This window comes from Echinops telfairi, unplaced genomic scaffold, assembly GCF_000313985.2.
Source record: "Echinops telfairi isolate 266 unplaced genomic scaffold, ASM31398v2 ScPeMD7_17;HRSCAF=63, whole genome shotgun sequence".
Lineage (NCBI taxonomy): Eukaryota > Metazoa > Chordata > Mammalia > Afrosoricida > Tenrecidae > Echinops > Echinops telfairi.
Genome location: NW_022103914.1, coordinates 3,756,895 through 3,777,535, shown reverse-complemented (window position 1 = coordinate 3,777,535; position 20,641 = coordinate 3,756,895). Strand labels below are relative to the sequence as shown.

General features: G+C 52.0%; 1 protein-coding gene across 1 annotated transcript in view; it reads left to right on the top strand.

Moving 5' to 3' along the window:
• HEG1 (heart development protein with EGF like domains 1) overlaps window positions 1-20,641 on the top strand; it is a 63,424-nt gene that overhangs the window by 36,854 nt on the left and 5,929 nt on the right. The window contains exons 10-15 of the mRNA XM_045287520.1: window positions 122-180; window positions 415-575; window positions 5,105-5,239; window positions 15,345-15,387; window positions 15,514-15,551; window positions 17,399-17,486. Coding sequence (XP_045143455.1) covers window positions 122-180; window positions 415-575; window positions 5,105-5,239; window positions 15,345-15,387; window positions 15,514-15,551; window positions 17,399-17,486 — 524 coding nt within the window. The remainder of the gene's footprint in view (window positions 1-121; window positions 181-414; window positions 576-5,104; window positions 5,240-15,344; window positions 15,388-15,513; window positions 15,552-17,398; window positions 17,487-20,641) is intronic.

Below are 20,641 nucleotides of genomic sequence, written 5' to 3'. Positions count from 1 at the left end.
AGCTGCCTGCTGGTCACTTGATGGCTGTGAAAAGCCTCCTTTGTCATCAGAATAGGACATTGGTTCTGGGTGCCAGGCTTTTGTCTAATCCAGCTAACGACAGACCTGTTCTTCCTTTCAGCTAAACGTGTGTTTGTCACCGCTACCTGGTTACACCCGATCCACTGTCCATGCATCTAGGTAAGGAGCAGAACTCTATGTGCTTCCGACCCAGCCCATGGAAAAGGGAGGCTGTTCTAATCAGGCCGATAACTGTGTATCGGTCCCTATTTTGACTAAGCCTTTGAGTAACCCACTGCCAAGGTCACTCGACCTTCAAGTTCTTCCATTCCTTCGCTGGGGAAGGGAGCTGGCCGGGCTCTCGAGAAGCCCCTGCATTTTGAACAACTAAACACCTACAGATGTCATCCACAGGGACTCCAGCCTGGTGGCCATCTCGCTGCAGACCACCTTCTCCCTGGCCTCCAACGTGACCCTGTTTGACCTGGCCGACACAATGCAGAGATGCGCCAACTCCTGCAGGTCCTCCGCCGAGGTCTGCCAGCTCCTGGGCTCTCAGAGGCGCATCTTTAGAGGTAAGAGAGTTGCTTTCTGGGAGAAACCCACCCACCGTAGCTGGGCGCTCAGGGCTCAGGGCCAAGAAAGCGCCTCACAAAATCTATCTCTGAAGTGCACAAAATCTATCTCTGAAGTGAGTGTTAAGCAAAATACTTGCTTGCATAGGTATACACCTTTGTGCTTAGACACACACACACCTGTATACATAGGTTTGAAGTCACCTGGTCCTTGGTATGTGTTCCTACTTACTGTCAGCGAGTAGATTCTGGTGGCTAGCAACCCTGTAAGACAGGGTAGGCCTGCCCTCTTGGGCTCCTGAGACTGGTAACTCTCTGAATGCAGAAAGCCTCACCTTCGCCCAGGTGGCACGTGCAGTATTGCTCTTCTGGTTTGTCAGTTGTCAGCACACAGAAACGAGGCTGAAGACTGCACTTTATCTGCTTGGTCAAATGCTCCCACCATGAAGCTAGCGTGAGGCAAATGAAAAAATGGTCGGAGGCAGCAGGTTTCAGATTCAAGTCTGCGAGGGGGAGTTTCGTCTCGGTTGGAGAACACTGGCTACTGGAATCAGCAGTGATTGAAGCCGGCACTGCCTACTCATTTTACTGCAAAACCAGGGCTGCAGGTGGAAAGAAGCCAGGCCAGCCCTCCCCACCTGGTACTCAGGTGCTGGACCTGAGTTGTAGGTATCAGGCCGGTGCACTATCCCTCTAGATGACCTGGGACATCCCCTGTGGGCCAGGTGTTTGTACCTGCTGGTCCGAGAGCTCTTCTGAGGGGGCTGTGAGTCGCAGCGGATGGGAGCTGTGTATTGCTAGCATTTCTCACCGGGGGCACACGCTGCGTGTGACCCACGTAAGGGCTGCGGCTTAGTACTTTGGGGAAAAGAGAGAGAGAGTCAAACTTTGTGGGGTTAAAATGGATAGGATTCAGCACAGTCAGGGAATTAACTAAAACGTGTGGCTGCTCGGAACGCTGACCCAGAGCCCATCCTTCTCAGGCCCCGATGTGCTCACCAAGGACTCCATCCAGGGCACTGGGGTCCTGCCTCAGCCACCGAGGCAGGCCTGCTTCCACTTCATTGGGTGTTTATGGAGGACTCCGGCTGCCAATTGTCCAGTTAGCGATCAAGTGTCTTAACTGTTAGCACCCTCCGGGGATTCCCGAGAAGACGGACTGTCTGTGTGGTCAGCATGCTAACAAGCTACTGTTTTCTTCCCTTCCAAAAAAACTCATTGCCATCGAGTTGATTCCGACTCGGTGCGACCGTAGAGGCCAGGGTAGGACTGTCCCCAGGAGTTCCCGAGACTGTAACTCTTTACTAGAGTCAAAAGCCTCGTCTTGCTCCCATTGAGCAGCTGGTGATTTCAAACTGCTGACCTTGTGTTAGCAGCCCAGTGTGTAACCACACTACTCAGGCTCCCCCCACACACCCCTTTTAAAAAAAATCTCTTTCTCCCTCCGTTCCCATTAATCCATGGTCATGCCGTGCAAGTCTAGTAGCCAGGTATTCTGATGCGTAAGAGCCTCCTCGTAACAGCTCTGCCCATCCTCTGACCTCTCATTCTTCTGACTGCGTGGATGTGGTTTAGGGGAAAGCTCCGATCTGGGGTTCCCATTCTTTCCCCCAGATTGGCTGCCTTCCCTGTTTGCTCCCAAGCCTTTGCTCGGTTTGGTTAGTAAACATGCTTTTCTCTCTTGCTGACCTTTGTGAGTGGAGGAGAGGTGAGTCGAACTCTCGGGAACTGTCAGGCTATCGCAGCTGGATTTTTCTAACATCTGTGCAGTACGGGCCACTTTGGAAACTGCCATTGCCAAGGCAGGTTACCTCACCCCCGCCCCTTCTAGTCGCAAAACAGTCACTTCCTTGCCTTCCAGAGAGCACGGCTCCGATCGTTGCCAGAGGACCCGAGTCTGGACCTCCCCAGTGGAATGTCTCCTGGCCTGACCTCTGGGCAGATGGTATGCCCAGGGAAGAGCATGGGCATCATGGATGGAGAAAGCTCCTGCCGGATGAACACAGGGTTCTGTTTGGTACCGTTGGCTGCGTTTAGGAGAGGATGGATAGCCCGGAAGTATTTGGAGGAGAGCAACTCCTCTATCGCTGCGAGGCCAGTTCTCCCTGCTACCACGTCAATCTGCTTCTGTGGGAGGGGAGTCCCGTGGCAGGCTGCTGGGCACCTCTCTGCCAGGAGCTGGATTAATCGTGAGGGTGGAGGGGGAATGGCGTGTCCATTCCCAGAAGATCGCTCACGGGGCCATAGGCTTAGGCTGGCCGTGAGGCATGGCTGTGACTAGACTATCCCTGTGTTTTACAGCCTGGTAACAGGTAAAGACTTCTGAGGGTACAGACAGGGCACTAGGGAGGCCAGATTCCTCTCTGGTGCCAGCTTCTCCGGGGTGGCCTTGTGAGGTTTTCGTTTTTTAATTTTTCTTCCTGAAACACAAACTTTTCACAATAAACAAAGGAAAGTCTGTGACACACGCAAAATGGGGTTCTGGTTTAGCACACCAACTTCCACTGATAAAGACAGGAAATACAGTATTGAGAGCTAAAATTGTATCCGACCTCACCTCCCGTGACCAGGCGGCAGGCTTGACCTGAGCTCTCAGGGCTTCCAAAAGCGGGCAAGGGATGCTGGGAACTCTGGGCAGCCGGGAGCCCTGGTGCCACTTCCGCTGCTGACCAACTGTGTGGGGGTGTGTCCAGAATGCTAATATCTATGTCGTCACAGTCCTCTAGAGAGACAGAGCCCATAGGGTGTACAGAGAGAGACTGCCTGGCTGGCCGGTTGGTTTGGTTGCTTGGTTGACTGGCTGGCTGGCTGGTGTGAAGGAATTGGTTTACACAGTTGTGGGGAGCTAGCAAGGTCAAAATCTATAGGCCAGGCCAGCAAGCTGGACGGTTAGCTGGGATTTCTACCTTGGAGTCTAGAGGCAGGTGGCCTTCCTTCTTTGGGAAACTTCAGCTTTTGTGTTTAAGGCCTTCGGCTGCTTGAATTAGCCCAGCCACATTGTGGCGGGTAATCCGAGTTGCTTAAAGACAACTGACTGGAGGGGAAAAATGAGGACCTAATGTCGGGGGTTTAAATGGAGAGAAAATGTTTTGAGAAATGATGTACAAATACACTTTACACAATTGATGTGTGTATGGATTGGGATAACAGTTGTATGAGCCCCTAATAAAATGTTTTTAAAAAATAAATAAATAAATAAAAGAAACAAAAAAACAAAACAAAACAAAAAAGAATATAAAGAACAAAAAAAAAAAGAAACAAAAAAAGACAACTGACTGTAAATGTCAATCACATCTAAATACCTTCCTGGCAGCCTCTAGAACGATGCTTGACCAAAGAACTGGGCACCATAGCCCCTTGAGGTTGGCACATCCAATTAGCCATCACCAAGTGGTGCCTGGTTTCTCAGGAGGCTTGGTGGGAGGGGGAGGCGGTGGCTGGGGAATTGGCAGCCCTTCCTCTCTGCACAGTGTTTATGTGCTCTCGTCCCAGGCTTCACTTGCTCTCACCAGCTCAACACCAGCCAAACTCCACCTTGTCCTGCTTTCCACGCGAGGCAAACACAGTACTGTGATGCGCACTGCCCAGAGGGCTGCTTGTTTTTGTCCGACACCCAGGTGCTTCTCGTGAGGCCCAGTTGACATGATAAGGTCCATCCGAGTTGTGTCCACTGTGTGCCACCTCCCAGAGCAGCCCCATGTGCCCAACACGGAACGCTGTTTGATAAGGATGAAATGAGTGTTGGCCACTCCTGAGAATGTAGAGCCCGCGTGCCCAGGGCTGGACAAAGTCAGTGGACACACAGGGGAGAAATAAGGCAGGGAGCCCCCAGGACATGCTCCTCCTCAGCCCGCTTGATGACCCAGCACCTGTCAGTCTGGCAGCCCCCTTCAGCACATGGCAATGAGGACTGTGTGCAGATGGGCCTCTCAGCAAGGTGGTGGGGAGCCAGTGACGAATGGGTTGAGGTAGATAGGTAAACATGCTCACTCTCGGCCTTGGAGAAGCGGGTGTGCTGGCATCCCTCCCAGCTGAGGTCCTGGTCGGCAGCACGTTGTCGGACTGCAAGCTCCTCAGCCAAAGAAAGGTGCTGGCCCCGTGCAGGCAGTGCAGGCCTTCCGGGCCACGCCGGGCCTCTGCTGGCGTTGTGCCTGGTCTGAGTCTTTCTGCTTCCTGTGAAGTGCTCAGTCATGTTTCTTAAACTGTGCTGATTCTCCACCTGCAATCACTTAACAGCATTACAGGGGACACCACGCACCGAGGGCAGGGGATGAGCCGTGGACACTGGGAGGAGGTGACCAGGCCTGCTCCTGCCCAGTCTGGTGTCACCCTGTGCCTGTGGCATGCCATGAGGGTGTGTTCCATGTAGGAAATCGCCGCGGGGAGCTGACCTAGGAAAGGAGTGTGAGAAGCCCGTGCCACGTGGACCCAGGACAGGAGTCCTTGCGCCAGGCTGCCCTTTGAGGGACTTCGAGGTTCGAAGCGGAAGCCGTCTTGTTTTGCCTCACCGTCCTGTTGTTCCGTTGCAGCGGGCAGCTTGTGCAAGCGGAAAAGCCCCGAATGTGACCGAGAGACCTCCATCTGCACGGATTTGGATGGCGTCGCCCTGTGCCAGTGCAAGTCGGGCTACTTCCAGTTCAACAAGATGGACCACTCCTGCCGAGGTAGGCGCTGCCGCCCGCCCCACGGCCCCACTGGGGTTCTGTGGGCTGAGCCCAAGCCGGGAGGATGCTACACCCTGCTGGCTCACCCTGCTGGTTCTCACATGCGTTCCCTCTTACTCCACACCCCACCCCCATCCCTCACTCCTCCCTATGCCCCTCCTCCCATAGGTGGGGCTGTTCTGAACAGGGGGCAACCGGCTTGTGTTATTTTGCTCACAGCAGGATTGGATACATTATCTCCTTGGAATAATAGCACTATCAGAGCGGTGCATGCTGGTCGGACAAGTGCCAATTCAAAGGGAGAGGGGCTGGAACATCTGTGGCAGCAGTGGCTTTGCTTGCTCGCCTTTTTGATTCTCCATTTAAGAGGAAGTTCAAGAAATTAGTGTTTTACTTCCAACCCTTTATTCTATTGTCCGCTAATCTTTTAAAAGGGTGGGGGGCTCCTCGCCGGGAGCCGGCCCCATGTCTGTCTAAAGCAACTGAGACTGCAGACTGGGACTTAGCAGAGAGGCTCAAAGATCAGAGCCAGGGCCTGCTCGGCCGCACGGATTGCAGATCGTCTCCGGCAAGCTGTTTTGGCTCTCTGGCCTTGGTTTCCTCTAATGTGAAACGTGCCTGATGTGTCCTTGTCTGAGCACAGTACTAAAGCAGGCCGTGGAGAGGGGAAGGCGTGGGGGCAGCGACCATGAAGTTTGTGGGAAAATAAAGCTCTCTTCTAGTTCCTTGTTGTCCAACGACCTTTGGAAGCTCCCTGGCCCATGTAAGGACTTGGGAGGCTGTCAGCTCTGGTATTTTCCTCAAGAGCCCTGGAGGCAAGAGTGCATTACCTGTAGGACTGCTCACCGCAAGGTCAGCAGTTTGAAACCACCAGCCGCTCCACAGGAGAAAAATGAGGCTTTGTACTCGGGTCAAGAGTTTCAGCCTCAGAATGAATCAGAATCGACTTGACGGCACGGAGTTTTCAGTCTGCTTGCTAAAGTACTACATTAGACTTTTAAAATGCTCATAAGCGTGTGAGAACAGAAAGCTAATTTGGCTAACCTTTTAGGTGAGGCTGAAGTACATCCCGCTTCAGATAAAGACTGGTCAGTCAGTGGAACGCAAGAATAAACCCAAACCAATTGTCTCATAGTGGACGCCGCTTCCTGACGACCGAGAGTGTCAGAGTGGAACTGTGTCCCTACGGCGTTCAGTGGCGATTTTTCTCCAGAGGTGGACGACCAGGCCTCTCTTCTGAGGCACCCCTGCGTGGACTCAGCCCTCTAGCCTTCCCGTTAGCAGCTGAGCGCACGCACCATTTGCACGACTTGGAACACTGGTTCCAAATAAGCTTAAAGCCAGGTCCGGAGCGCTGGGGACCCTGCCGGGGCAAAGCCCGTTGAACTCCCTCGGCAGTTCCGGGTCTCCAGCAAAGCTGGCATGGCAGAGGGCACGGTGTGTCACCGCAGCACCTCCGTGGCTGTTTTCCTGTTCAGTCAACACCTGGCTGGTGACAGGCGCACTGGAATCTGTGTCCAACTGCAGAGCTCGGAAGGGTGACGTGCCACCTATTTCTGTCCGGACTTCCTTTCATCGGCCTGTTCTGTCACGAGAGCATGAAAATGCCCTGGGGGGCAGCAGCCGGCCTCCTCGCGGGCTCCCCACCCTGTGATGTGGTTAGCCGCCATGCAATGCGCCTTCAGTGGGCACCGTTCCTGATGTGGGGCTGCTTCACAGTGTGTCTCCGTGGCGTGCCAGGCTGTCCTGCCTGCGGTGACCTTGGCCCTGGACACACAGGCTACGTGAGGAGTGGGGTGGGGAGGAGGGAAAACCGCCCCGCTTCACCACAAGTCGATAATCCCTCCCAATCTGGTCTTATGTGGCTTAATACAGAGTGTTCCTGGCCCTTCTTAGAGACTGGGGATTTGAACCCTGTTTCCCGTGGGAAGGTGACCGCTGCTGAAATCCATGTGTGTTGGGGGAGGGAAAGGTGGACTGGGCAGAAGTGTGTGTGAGGGGGGAGCGCTGGTCCCTGGAAGCCTTTTCCCCAGAGTGTCTATGGACCTTCAGAACAGCCTCGCCTGCCGTCTTTGCTTCTGGCTGCCCTGAGTCGCCGTTGTCTTTATGAGCTGCCATCGAGCCAGCCCTCGATTCCTGGTGCCCTCTCTTCTCAGTGAAAGACTCCCCCGCTCGGTTCTGTGCCCTTCCACTCCGTTGTGGACCAGACCTTCGTCCTCCGGGGGGTTTATTGGCCAGTTTTCAGAAGTAGACTGCCAGGCCTTTCTTCCGTAGTCTGGAAACTGCGGAACTCCAGCCAGCATCCCTGCAGCCCACAAACCTCCTCTGACAGGCAGGGGATGGTGGTGCCTGGGTCTCCCTTGTGGAAGGCGAGAATCCTACCGCTGAATCGGCCTGAGAGACTGTCCTCTGAACTTCCAAAGTATCCCCTTTGCATGGTCTCATGTACAGATTAGCATGAGCTGCCGCAGCAGAACTGCCGGAGATCTGTCAAACGCCAAAGACAAAGCCACTAGCAGCCCTTTCTCGAATCCCGCAGTGCTCCCTAACGGTCTAAAGGACCCGTGGGTTCTTTGCTTTGGGGCTTGGTGCCGCCGCAGAGGCAGCCTTGTTGGTTAGGCTTCCAGTCCACAGGGATCAGAGCTCTGTGCTGGGTTACCAGTGACCTCTTCTGGCCATTGGTGCTGGAGCACGTATAGAAAGATTCCCGTTTGTGCAACTCAAACCCAGGGTCAGTCTCCTGTAGGCCTGACCAAACACCCACGTCTGCTCTAAAGCCCTGCAGTTCATAGCTTTACATCGGCAGATTTGCTTTTGTCGAATTGTTAACAGTTTTGTTGACATGCAGTTTGCTGGCTTACATGAAGGAGAATGTGGTATCGGGATTGGAGATGCAGATGCAATATGCAGATGATACAACCTTGTTTGCTGAAAGCATGGAAGACCTCAAGCACTTGCTGACGGATGGAGATTAAGGATTGCAGCCTTCCGCGTAGATCACGGCGCGATGTAAAAAGGACCAAAGCCCTCACAACTGGACCGATAGGTAACATTGTGATCAATGGAGAAAGGGTTGAAGCTGCTTGGATCCACAATCAATGCTCATGGAAGCCGCAGTCAAGAGAGCAAAAGATAGTTGCACTATGTAAATCTGCTGCATGGGAGCTCTTTGTGGGGTATTGAAGAACAAGGGTGTTCGTTTGAGGGCTGGGAGGCACCTGACCCAAGCCATGGTATTTTCACTTGCCTCATCTGCATGGGAAAGTTGAACGAAGACTAAAGAAGAATTCATGCATCTGCACTGCGGTGCTGGAGAAGAACACTGAAAGTACTCTGGACCGCTGAAAGGACCCACCGGTCTGTTGGAAGAAGTGCAGCGGGCCTGCTCCTTAGAGACAAGGATAGTGAGACTGTGTCTTGCTTCTATTGCACATGTTGTCGGGAGAGACCAGTCCTTGGGGAAGGAGCTCATGTTTGGTAAAGTAGGGGAGCGGCGACACAGAAGGAAGACCCTGGAGGAGATGAGGGGACGCTGTGGCTGCCCCAGTGGGCGTAGTAAAAGTGTAAGGTCAGTGCTGGACTGGGCAGTGCTTGACCCTGTTGTGCATCAGGTCACGATGGGTTGGAGCAGACTCGCAGGCACCTGACGACAACAACAACACAATTCACATACCGCCCCGTTCAGTAGTTGAAACATCTTGGAACGAGCTGTGTAGCCACCACTGCAATCACTTTGGGAACATTTTCGTGTTGTTCTCATTTTTCTTAGCTCCTATCCCACTTCCACGTCCCCTGCCATGACCCCCAAAACTCTCTGACTCCACTTACTGTCTCCACAGATTTACCGATCCTGGGTTTCATATAGATAAAAGCAAATAGCTAACCAAAAACCAGTAACAATAACAAACTAAACCATAGGAAAGTATCAGTTGAAAAGATCACAGAAAAGAATCAAAACCAGAGCAAATGTAAAGTGGGTCAGAAGGGAGAACAAATGATAAGGTAGGTACATCATTTGATAAGCTACACAAATGATAAGCCACATCGGCACTTGTCCACTGTCCAACATCCTCTCTCTGACAGCAAGCCTGTTCACATCCCTGGTTGATGGTCAGAGGGGATTCATGGGAAGCTTCATTTAAGGTAGGAGCCTGCACATGGATTGGGGGCTTTCACTATCATCCATAGCCTTTTAAACACTGGGTGCTCAGAATTTCAATTCCGATACTGTTCCTTTCTCGAGACTTGGGTTTTATTATTTACAGTCCTTGGATTACGTACTCTGGTGTGCTTCTTCCATGTGGACTTAGCAGTCATCTCACTTAGATGACTGCTTATTTTAAGACAAGTCTTTTAAGACCCCAGACACTATTCTTTCTGGTAGCCCAACACCTTCTGCTTTCTTCCTCACACTGCTGTAACACCCTCACCTTCGGGGATCTCTTCATGAGGGCAGGTATCAAGCTGGGTACACGGGCAAGTTGTGTTTGTTTCATAATAAATCATTTCATTGGGGCCTCTTATAGCAATCCATACATCAATTGTATCAAGTATATTTGTACATATGTAGCTATCGTCATTTTAAAAACATCTTTTTTGCTACTTGAGCCCTTGGTATCAGCTCCTCTTTTTTCCCTCCCTCCCACACCCTCCCACCCTTGTGAACTATAAATTATAAATTATTTTCATATCTTACACCATCTGCTGTCTCCCTTCACCTATGTTTCCGTTGTTCGTCCCCCTGAATGGGGGGTGTTATATGCTCATCATTACGATCGGTTTTCCCTTTCTCCCCCTTCTCCCCCTACCTTCTCCTTACCCTCATAGTATCGCTACTTCCATTATTATACCTGAGGGTTTATCTGTCCTGTATTCCGTGTGTCGAGAGCTCTTATCTATACCAGTGTACATGCTGTGGTTGAGCCAGATTTGTAAGGTAGAAATGGGGTCATGATAGTGGGGTGAGGTGGAAGCATTGAAGAACTAGAGAAAAGTTCTTAATTTCACTGGTGCTATATTGCACCCTGGATGGCTCATCCCTTCCTGTGGCCCTTCTGTGAGGGGATGCCCAACTGTATACAGATGGGCTTTTGGGTCTCCGCTCCAAGCCCTCTCGTTCACATCGATACGATGGTTTGCTTTGGGTCTGCTGATGCCTGATACCTTATCCCATCAACATCTTATGATCACACGGGCTGGTGTGCTTCTTCCATGTGGGCTTTGTTGCCTCCATGCTAGATGGCCACTTGTTTAACTTCAAGCCTTTAAGACCCCAGATGCTATATCTTCTAATAGCCGGGCACCATCAGCTTTCTTCACCACATTTGCTTATGCACCATTTTGACTTTAGCAATCGTGTTGGGAAGGCAAGTATCATGGAGTGTCGAGTTACTAGAACAAAGTGTTCTTGCATTGAGGAAGTACTTGACTGGAGGTACACTGCTACCGTAATACTTAACCCATAAATATATGTACATAGACCTATATCCCTATCATTATATATTAATATATTTACATGTGTACATGCTTGTTTATACCTCTATAAATGTCTTTTGCCTTCTAGTTCTTTCCTCTATTTCCTTTTACTTTCCTCCTGTCCCACTATCATGTTTGACCTTCATTCAACTCTCAGTAATTTCTCTTGGCTACATTTCACTTGATCAAACCCCACCAGGCGTCCTACGCCTTCTCACTGATTTTAGATCTCTTATTGCTCCCTTGTCCCTGGGTTTCCTGGCTCAATAGCATTCGCACTTGCTCTCGTGTGTGTGTGTGTGTGTGTGAGTGTGTGTGCATGCTTGCACACATACTTCCTCGTCTCCTTAGCAGGTTTTCAGAGCTTCATACGAAAGTCAAGTAGGTGACTTTCCTGGAAGATTTTAACCTCTTTCCACCTTGCCAGCCAGCGTCATGATAAATCCAACAATCGGCTTTCTCTTTCTCTTCGCAGACGTCAGAGCTGACACGGCATCTCGAACTGCATTTAGCGTCTCATAGGGTTCCACAGATGTGTGTCGTGAGATCCAGTGCGTGATAGGGCAAGCTTGGCTGGTCTTGACGGAGTTTCAATTTCTTGAGACAGACTGCCTGCAAGGAGACCGGAGCTTTTCGTTTCGTTTCGTTTTGTTTTGTTGGATACCCAGGTTGGGCATCCCTGCTGGTTGTTGCCACATCTGTGCCATCGTCGGCGCCCTGCCGGCTGACCTCCCTGTAGCGTGGGGCGAGAAGCTGAGTCTCCCTCAGCGGTTCCCAGAGCCGCGCCAGGCACACAGTGGCACGTGGTCTTTGAAGCACATTGAAAAGACATATCATGACACCGGACAGCCTGGTCACTTTGGAAGCTAAATGAGAGCAGCCTGGCCCGCCAACTCCCAGGCAGGACCACAGCTGGACCTGGCTGGATGACAGTGGAACGTTCCCCCTCAACGGATGAGGGTGGGTGGGCAGCTTAGTTGGGGAAGCGTTTGCAGGAAGGATAGAACAGACCAGCAGAACACCAGCCTGCTGCCATGCCTGGGTTGGGTCCCTGGAGAAGGGAGACCTGTGCAGCTGCCCCGAGATGGAGGCCAGGTGTCACCAGGGATGGCTCTTTCCGCTCCCATGATCCCGCGGCCCTGACCTAGCATGGGCAGAGAGGCGTGGGGGGGAGAGAGGCAGGGACACTCAGAGAAGGCCCTGGTCGGTCAGGCAGCCAGTGGAGGACCCAAAAGGTTTCAGCGATGGGGAGACCAGGCTTATTACCCCTTCCCTAAATGAGCTACAATTATATAGGCACCATCTCACTGCCAAAAAAGGATATGAGGCACCTCTTGAAAAAAAAGAAAGAAACTCACTATTAAACAAGGTTGTGAAGTCTTTCAAAGGCACATGTGCCTGAAGGGGAAAGAAGTGGGTGACTGAATGGGGGCTGGGGAGAAAGCGGGTGTGTAGGGAGTGCCATCAGACCACGCGTGTTTGCTAAAGGTGGCACCCACCCATTCCAGTTCTGAGGGTCCTTGGCGCTTGGGCAAAGAGGGAAACCGGAGTTGGAGGAGAGTTGAGGCCCCTAACAGGAGTGCCTGCCAAGGCCCCAGGGAAATCTCGTTAGGTGATGAATGGGCGATAGTGTGCAGTCTGGCCCCGGGCGGCCCTGCAATAAATACCAGAGGGAGTTTCGATGGCTGTTGAGTCACTCTGACTCATGGGGACGCCAGGTGTGCCAGGCAGAGCTGCTTCCTTTGGGCTTTCTAGACAGTGACCTTTGGGAAGCAGATCACCAGACCCCTGGTCCACGGTGCCTGGGGTGCGTTCCGACTGCCAGCCTTTCAGCTCATGGTCCAGTGCTTAACCATTGGTATCACCCAGGGGCTCCTGATCCTTCTTGTAAATCGCTGCAAGAAAGAGACCGTCCCTTAGACAAGGTGACTGTGGAGTCAAAGCAAAGCACTGTGCAGTTTCAGCCCCCAGCTTCTTAACCGTCCCTCTGCCCGAGAGAAGCTGGGCATTGGCTAGAGTTCGCCAGATACTTGCTTAGTGTGCTCCAGACTCGTTCACAGAAATTCAGTGAGCTTCCACAAGGCCATAACAATCAAACACCTACAGAAAGAGTAAGCTTCTCCCCCTGGCTGCTCCAGCGGGCTCAGGGATAGGAGCCATTGTGAGGACAGCCCAGGGCGGTGCCCTGCTGCCTGTTGTGCATAGGATCGCTATGGGTCGGTGCTGACCCTGACATTTAAGAACCACAACATGTATTGTAGGTTGGGCTGTGATCCGCAAGGTTGGCAGTTCAACACCACAGGAGAAAGGTGGAGCTTTCTACACCTATCAATGGTTACAGCCTCCGAAAACTCACAGGGCCATTCTCCCCTGTCCAATAGGGCCGCTCGCAGCTCGAGGGCAGTGAGGGCATGGGTGAGTGAGGGACACTTATCCTCATCTTCCGTGGGGGGCAGCGCTGGCTGAGTGCCAGCATCCTCGCTGCCGGCCAGGAAACGCAGATTGAATTCCTGGCCAGTGTGCCTCATGAACAGCCACTGCCCACCGGTCAGCGGAGTCTGTGATGACAGGCAGTGGCGGGGGAGTTGCCAGACCAGGACAGCCTGGGGATCCATTTCTCCGGTTAAGGCCTGGATGACGCTGGTCTGGGGGTGGGGCCAGGCTGGGCACCGTTCTGGCCTGCTGCACATGAGATCATGTGAGTCGGGGCCGATGACCCGCAAGGACAGCGAGTAGCTGCCGCCATGGAGGATGCAGGAAGTCTGGGGAGAGAGCCCAGACCTGCCCGAGGGGTCCTGGCTGCACGTGTTACCCACCCGTGTGGTCTGCTCAGGGCTTGCTACTCGACATTAGCTACCTTTGTTCCCCTTGGCAGTCTCGCATCTAGGCTGGTAGCAGGGCCGTGAGCTGGTTCTTCCTGGGCAGCCACGGATGGGTAACAAAGCCTAGAACATGTAGGTATACCAAAATTGGCAAAATTTCAGGTCATCACCCTGCTGGAAACTTATTCCCCTCACCCCCACCCCCAGGCAGAGTTGGGAAGCGTCCAGCGCCCTGCTCAAAGATGGTGCTGCTTTGAATGTATTGATCTCCACGGCCCTGGCCCTGGCGAGAATCGTGTCTCCTGCATCCGGTCGCCCCGTCTCACAGCCCGCAGCTCAGTCCCTGAACTTATCCCATTGCCGGTACTGTTCTGGGTACACCCGCATTTCTGTTTCACCGCCTTGGCCGTGCCTGAACCAGCTCTGGCCAGATCACAGACCTGGCCGAAGGAGGCAAAGCCAAGGAGGTCTGCTGCCAGGTGTCGGCATGACTCACACAGAGCGGTGCGCCCCTCCCGTAGGAAGAGAATGGTATCCCTTGGGCGAGCCTAAGGGATACAAAAGAAAGCGCACACACCATCTGGGCCTACAGGTATACAAAAGGTGCTCTTTCCCGCAGGCTGTATCAAGCATGGGCACACCTTGTTTTCTTGCATGTAGTCAGCATGTGTTTTTGACAAATGAAAGATTTATGGTTCCCCCCCGGCTGAGCAATAATTCAGTGGGCTCTGTTTACCCCAACAGCCTGGGATCACTTCGCATCTCTGTGTTGCATCTCGGCACCATCACAGTGTGAGGTTCTCCTCGTCCTCTTGCATGCTTTGAAGGCGCTAGGACAAGGTAGATGTAACGTTGACCCGCACTGGGAAACGAAAGCATTCCCGGCGGGCTTTGCTGCTAGTCTCGCCGTGTTTATTGGTTCTTCAGTACTGGCTTTATTCCGGGGTCTGGATCAGAGCCCGCCGTATCTCCAGAGTGGGTTTGCCTTCATCATGGACCAAATGGGTGCCATTCCTTACAGCAGTGACTTTGTCTGTGAGGCTGACTTGCATGATCTTGTTGCCCAAGCGCGTCGTATCTGTGTGGGTGTTCTGTCAGCCTCTTACAGTGTTGGCAGGATCCTGTCACCCAGTTAACCGGGCACTGCTGACCCAGGGGGATGGCTCCACGGTGACGCAGCGCTCAGTGAGCAGCCCGGCCAGTGAGCGGCAAGTGTTCTCAGGCACATGCAGCTATGTCCACACTCCCCTGCACAGCCCACAGGGTGAGAACCCTCTAATGAAAACCCGGGCGTTGGCCCAGATGATGCCCTTTGGCGCTCCCGTCCCCTCACGGAAGCGGGGCCACAGGCGCCGTGGGCAGGATAAGCGTCCGCATGTGGGGAAGGAGTTCACACAGACGGACTCCGTCTGTCGAGAACAGATGAACAACTGCACTTGCTGGGTAGGAATTATCACTTCTAACATTGATTTGGTGGCTACTACATGCCAGATGTTCCGCTAAGCCATTTGTATGTTCTATCTCATTTAATCCCCTCCCAGAAACCTGATAAGGTAGATACCATTATTATTATCCTCTTTTTACAGATGGGAAACAGAGCCACAAAGAAGTTAACCTTTTCTTGTTAAAGGGTTGGGCCAGTTAACAGTATTTCAGCAGGGTATAGATAATCCTCAAGCCGTCTGTGGGCTTCTGATTCTAGAATCGTCTGGCGGACCTCAGGGAGACTTGCTGGCGTTGAATTAACTGAGCGTTTGAGCAGAGGGAGGCAAAGAGACCCTCTCATGGACTTCCCTTCTCTCTTTCAGCGTGTGAAGATGGCTACAGGCTAGAGAATGAGACCTGTATGAGGTAGGCTGCCCTTCGTGTATTAACTCTGTGGCGCACCTTATTTGGAAATGGCATCGGTAATTGCCTTACTTCTTTTGAGATTGGAAATTGATTCATGTCCTTTGTTGTGTGGTTGCTGTCTTGCAGTTGCCCATTCGGCCTCGGTGGTCTCAACTGTGGAAACCGTAAGTTTACAAAATGTTAGAGCCTCACTGGGTGGGGCTTGGTCCCTGTTGTCCCCCCAGGACCCCCTGCATTCACCCCCCTTGGGTGCTAGGTGGTGTGAGGGAAAGAAAAGGCAGGGACTTGGTTAGCACTCTTTCGGGGCTTAGGATCTGGTAGGGGAGATACACACGTTCCTAAGCAACTTTGCGCCCTGGTTGGCAGTTCAAACCCACCAGCTGCTCCAGAGGGGAAATATGAGGCAGCTGGCTTCCATAAGGTCTGCCATCCCACTCTGCCCTCTTGGTTTCTAAGAACCTGAATCAGCGTGTCTGCAGTGAAGCGAGTGGATGCTAATGGTCACCCCGAGTGTTAATACAGTAGCTAAAGTGTGGGGAGATGGAAAGCTCAGATAGAGGGAGCACATTAAAATCAAATATGGACCTGGGGGAGGTGTTTGGATGAATGTGGCTGAGCATACCTGTGTTAGTCTGGGTAAACTAGGCAAACAAATCCACCGAAACATATGTAAAAATAAGAGAGTTTTATATAAAGGGTAAGAAAACATCCCAACCCACTGTTGTCCAAGCTCACAAGTCCAACATTAACCCCTATGTCCGACACCAATCCACAAAGTCCTCCTCCATCTCACAAAACACACGCAATGATGCCGACTGCAGAAGGAAAGCCAAATCAGTGAATGTGTAAGCATGTCAGTGTTGGCAGGGGTCTCCACATGGCTGCTCCAGCACCCGGGGCTGCATCGGGGTAGGTCCTGTGGCTTCTCCTCAGGGATGCCTTACAGGGAGTGAGCCTTGCTAGCTAAAATAGGGAACTGGCTAAGGCAGCCGTACCCTGGTCCGACCATCACAAAGCAGGAGACTCAAGAACTCTAAAGGCGAGGCTCACTGAGCCATTTATCTCTCTGCCCTTCAGTTAACCCCACATGTGTTTATCGGCCAGGTTGACACAATAAACTTTAACTCAATACTAAAGGCCAAGCTCACTAAAAACCAAACAAGCTGACTGAGAGCAACCCTGTAGGACAGGGCAGGACCGCCCCTGTGACCTCCCCAGACTGTAACTGATTCTGGGAGTAGAACACCTTGTCTTTCTCCTGTGAGTGGCTGGTGGTTTTGAACTGTGGACCTTGCAGCCCTCAGCCCCAGGCGTAACGACTACTCCAGGAGGGCTCCGTGGCTGAAGAGAGAATGAAGGAAACGGGAGAGACTGAGGATTAGGTCGGCGAAGGAATGAGGACAGGCCTGGCGGGTCCTCCGTGTCCGGCTGGGGACATTTAGACACCACCCCCTGGAGGTGTTACCAACAACTGAGCCCGTGGTCCAGTCCCCTCCGACCCATAAGGTTTCTGAACCGTATTGAAGCCGGCAGCCTTCTCTCTCGGCCGCTGCCCCTCTGGTGCGCTCAGCCACAGATCTGTAGGCTCTGTACGTCAGCATAAGACGCCGCGGTGGCTCAGCAGCGAAGCACCCGGCTGCTAACCGAAAGGCTGGCTGTTTGAAGTGCTCCGAGGCTAGGTGGGGGAAAGACGTGGTGATCCGCTTCCGTTAAGTTTACAGCCTGGGAAACTCCCGAGGGGCAGTTCTGTTCTGTCCCGCAGAACTGCTGTGCATCGACATCAACTCCACAGTCACGCTCTGCAATGTGGTGCACCTAGGTGTGAAGGAACCCTTGCTGGGGCCCAGAAGGTGCAAAGTGAGCTCAGCAGCTGAGGTGGTAGGGGTGTGTGGATGGGTGTGGACACTGGGATTGGGGGATGGGCCCATTCTTCTGCACATAGGCCTCACTACATTGCTCGGTACCGAGCCTCATCTTTCTTGTTTTGTTTTGTTTCTATAACACTGTTTAGCATATCAGCTCATCACGGTGGTGATCGCAGCAGCCGGAGGTGGGCTTCTCCTCATCCTAGGCATCGCCCTGATTGTTACCTGTTGCAGGTGAGTGGGGAGAACGCACATGCGCTCTAACTCTGTGTCTTTGCCGGTGCTATGCCAGGGCCCTTTTTTGACTCTGGTAAAGGGAGCTGGGGAGGGGCGTGGAGTTACAATGTTAAATCATCATGTATGACAAAAAGGAGAAGAAGAAATTCATGACTGTTGGTGGAAAGGGGGGCAAATGAGACTGTATTTTTCTTTTTTTTTAATCGTTTCATCAAGGCTCATACAACTCTTATCGCAATCCATACATACATCGGTTGTGCAAAGCACATTTGTACATTCATTACCCTCATCATTCTCAAAACATTTGCTCTCCACCTAAGCCCCCGGCATCAGCTCCTCATTTTTCCCCTCCCTTCCCTCTCCCCCCTCCCTCATGAGCCCTTGATAATTCATAAATTATTATTTTGTCATATCTTGCCCTGTCCGACGTCTCCCTTCAGAGACTGTATTTTTCTTTATTGGAAGCGAATGTCCAAAACACAAGAAGAAAGAAAAGGGGGAGAGAAGGGGGCTGGACCGAAGTTCATCGAAATGAAAAGCATCTGTGCGTCAAAGGACACTGGCAAGCAGGTGAAAAGACCACTCCAGAATGGGGGGATGCCTGCAAACCACACACCTGACGAGGAGCTTGTGTCCACAAGACAGAACGAACCCTTGCAACTCAGTCCTACAAAGACACCCTGGTTACAAAATCGGGCCTGGGCTCCGAGCCGAAGGACGCCGACGGGCTGAGCCAGCAGGGAAATGCAAATCAGAAGTGCAGGGGACACTGCTGCACCCCCACTGTGGTTTCCGGGCGTCGAGTCAGTGGCTGTAATCCCAGGAAACAAAAGGGAAGAAAGAGAATGACAAGTGGGGACGTGGAGAGATGGAAATGATCCAGCCCTGCTGGTCAGTTACACAACAGAGCAGCCACTCTGAAAAGCCACCTGGCACGGTGGCAGTGATGAAACAGAGTGGCCCTGTGGCCCAACCAGCCCCTCCTGAGCACATACCCCAAAGAAATAAAACATACGTCCACACGAAAATAGGTATGCGGATGTTCCTAGCCAAGTGACTCATAGGAGCCAAAAGGTGAGAGAACTCAATGTCTGTCACCTAAGATATGGATAAGCACAATGAGGCATAGCCATACCAAGGGTTATTGCTGGGCCATCGGATGGAATGAAGCATTGGTACATGCTGCCAAATTGTAGGCACCTTAAACGCCTTAATAGTGAGTGAACACGACTGCTAGCCACGAAAGAGCATCCCCTGCAAGATCCCATTTACGTGGCCTCTGTAAAACAGGCGGATCTGTAGAGTCAGAGAGCAGGACTGCCTGGCTGGTGGGGGCAGGGGTGGGGGTTGGGGAGCATTCTAGGGGAAGATTGGAAGTGGTGACTCAGGGGTGCCAGGTGTCTTTGGGAAGTTATTAAAATGTTCTAAATTTAATTGTTACCGTGGTTGCACAACTTGGCGAACAGACTAAAAGCCGTTGAATTATACACATTTAATGCATGAATTGTGTGGTGTGGGAATTGCATCTCAATAAGCTACTGTAAATAATAACAATATTATAGGAGGTGAAGTGAGTGGCTACTGAACAGTAACCTTGGCTCTAGGCTTTCTGGAACCCAACAGTGGAGAAGGAAAGGAGAAGGAGAGATTGGTCTCCCTTCCCGCTGATTATTGAGGTAAGGGACAGTCAGAACCTTTGGTTTAAAAATAATAGATAATAAACTCACTGCCATCAAATCGATGCTGACTCATAGCGGCCCTATAGGACAGGGTAGAGCTTCCCCATGAGCTTCCAAGACTGTCACTGTTTATGGGAGTAGAAAGCCCTGTCTTTCTCTCACAGAGCCGCTGGTGGCTTTGAACTGCTGACCTTTCAGATCGCAGTCCGACCCATAACCACTACACCACCAGGGTTCCTTGTAGATGATCATAAATAGGAACTACCAGGACTTAACAAATGAAGGAATCGACTTCAGGAAAGTTCCCTTTTCTGCTACCAACCTTCCAAGATAACCGCTCTCTCTGCTGAGGCCACGGAGAGTCAGGCGAGGGATTTGGCTCAGTGTGCTCCACCCACCATCCGCATTCAGTCGATAGACTTAAGCACATGCTCTGAGACACTGGACTGTATGAAGAAGGTAGCATCAAAATTGGAGGAATGCTCATTAGCAACCTACGATATGCAGCTGACATATTGCTGGCTTGCTGAAAGTGAAGAGGACTTGAAGTACTTACTGACTGCAGCTTCCAGTGTAGATTGCAACTCAATATTAAGAAATTCTCACAACGGAACCAATAAACAACATCGTGATAAACAGAGGAAAGATCAAAGTTGTCAAGGATTTGGTTTTACAAGGACCCACAATCCATCGATGCCTACAGAAACTGCAGTCAAGAAACCAAATGACATGTTGCATCGGGGATCTCTGCTGCTGGGATCCCTTCCTTTACCAAATACCTCTTTGAAGCACTGGAGAGCAAAGGTTCATTTTGAAGACGAGGGTGCACCTGACCCAAACCAGGTTGTTTTTCATCACCTCAGATACCTGCAGCCGTTGGACAGTTCCTAAAGAAAATGCATTTGAATTATGTTGCTGCCAGGTGCCATCGGGTCGATGACGACCCATAGCGACCCTCTGCACAAGAGAAGGCAACACTGCGCGGTCCTGCACCACCCTCACGATTGCCCCGTGTTCGAGTACACTGTCGCAGCCACTGAATGGATTGACTTACAAGGTCGCTGGGGGTCGGAATCAACGTGATGTCTGAATAAGGAAAACCGAAGAAGACTTGATGGATTTATGGTGGTGAAGATGAACACTGAAAGTGCTGTGGAGTGCTAAAAAGACAACCCGGTCTGCTTAGAGGACGCGGGGTCCCTGTGAGTTAGAACCAAGTCAATGGCACCGAACAGCACCAGCAACAGCCCATTCAGGAGCAAATGCCTCTCAGCGCACCAAGCCTTTGCCCAGCATTTCCTAAAATGCTGGCCATGAAGCAAGAAGCAGTTACCCAAGCCAAACCTACTGCTGCCAAGTCAATTCCAACTCTTAGTGACCCAAGAGGGCAGAGTAAAACTGCCCCCACAGAGTCCCCAAGTCTATGGAAGCAGATGGCCACACGACGTTCCCTCTAGTTGCTGACAGGCTCCC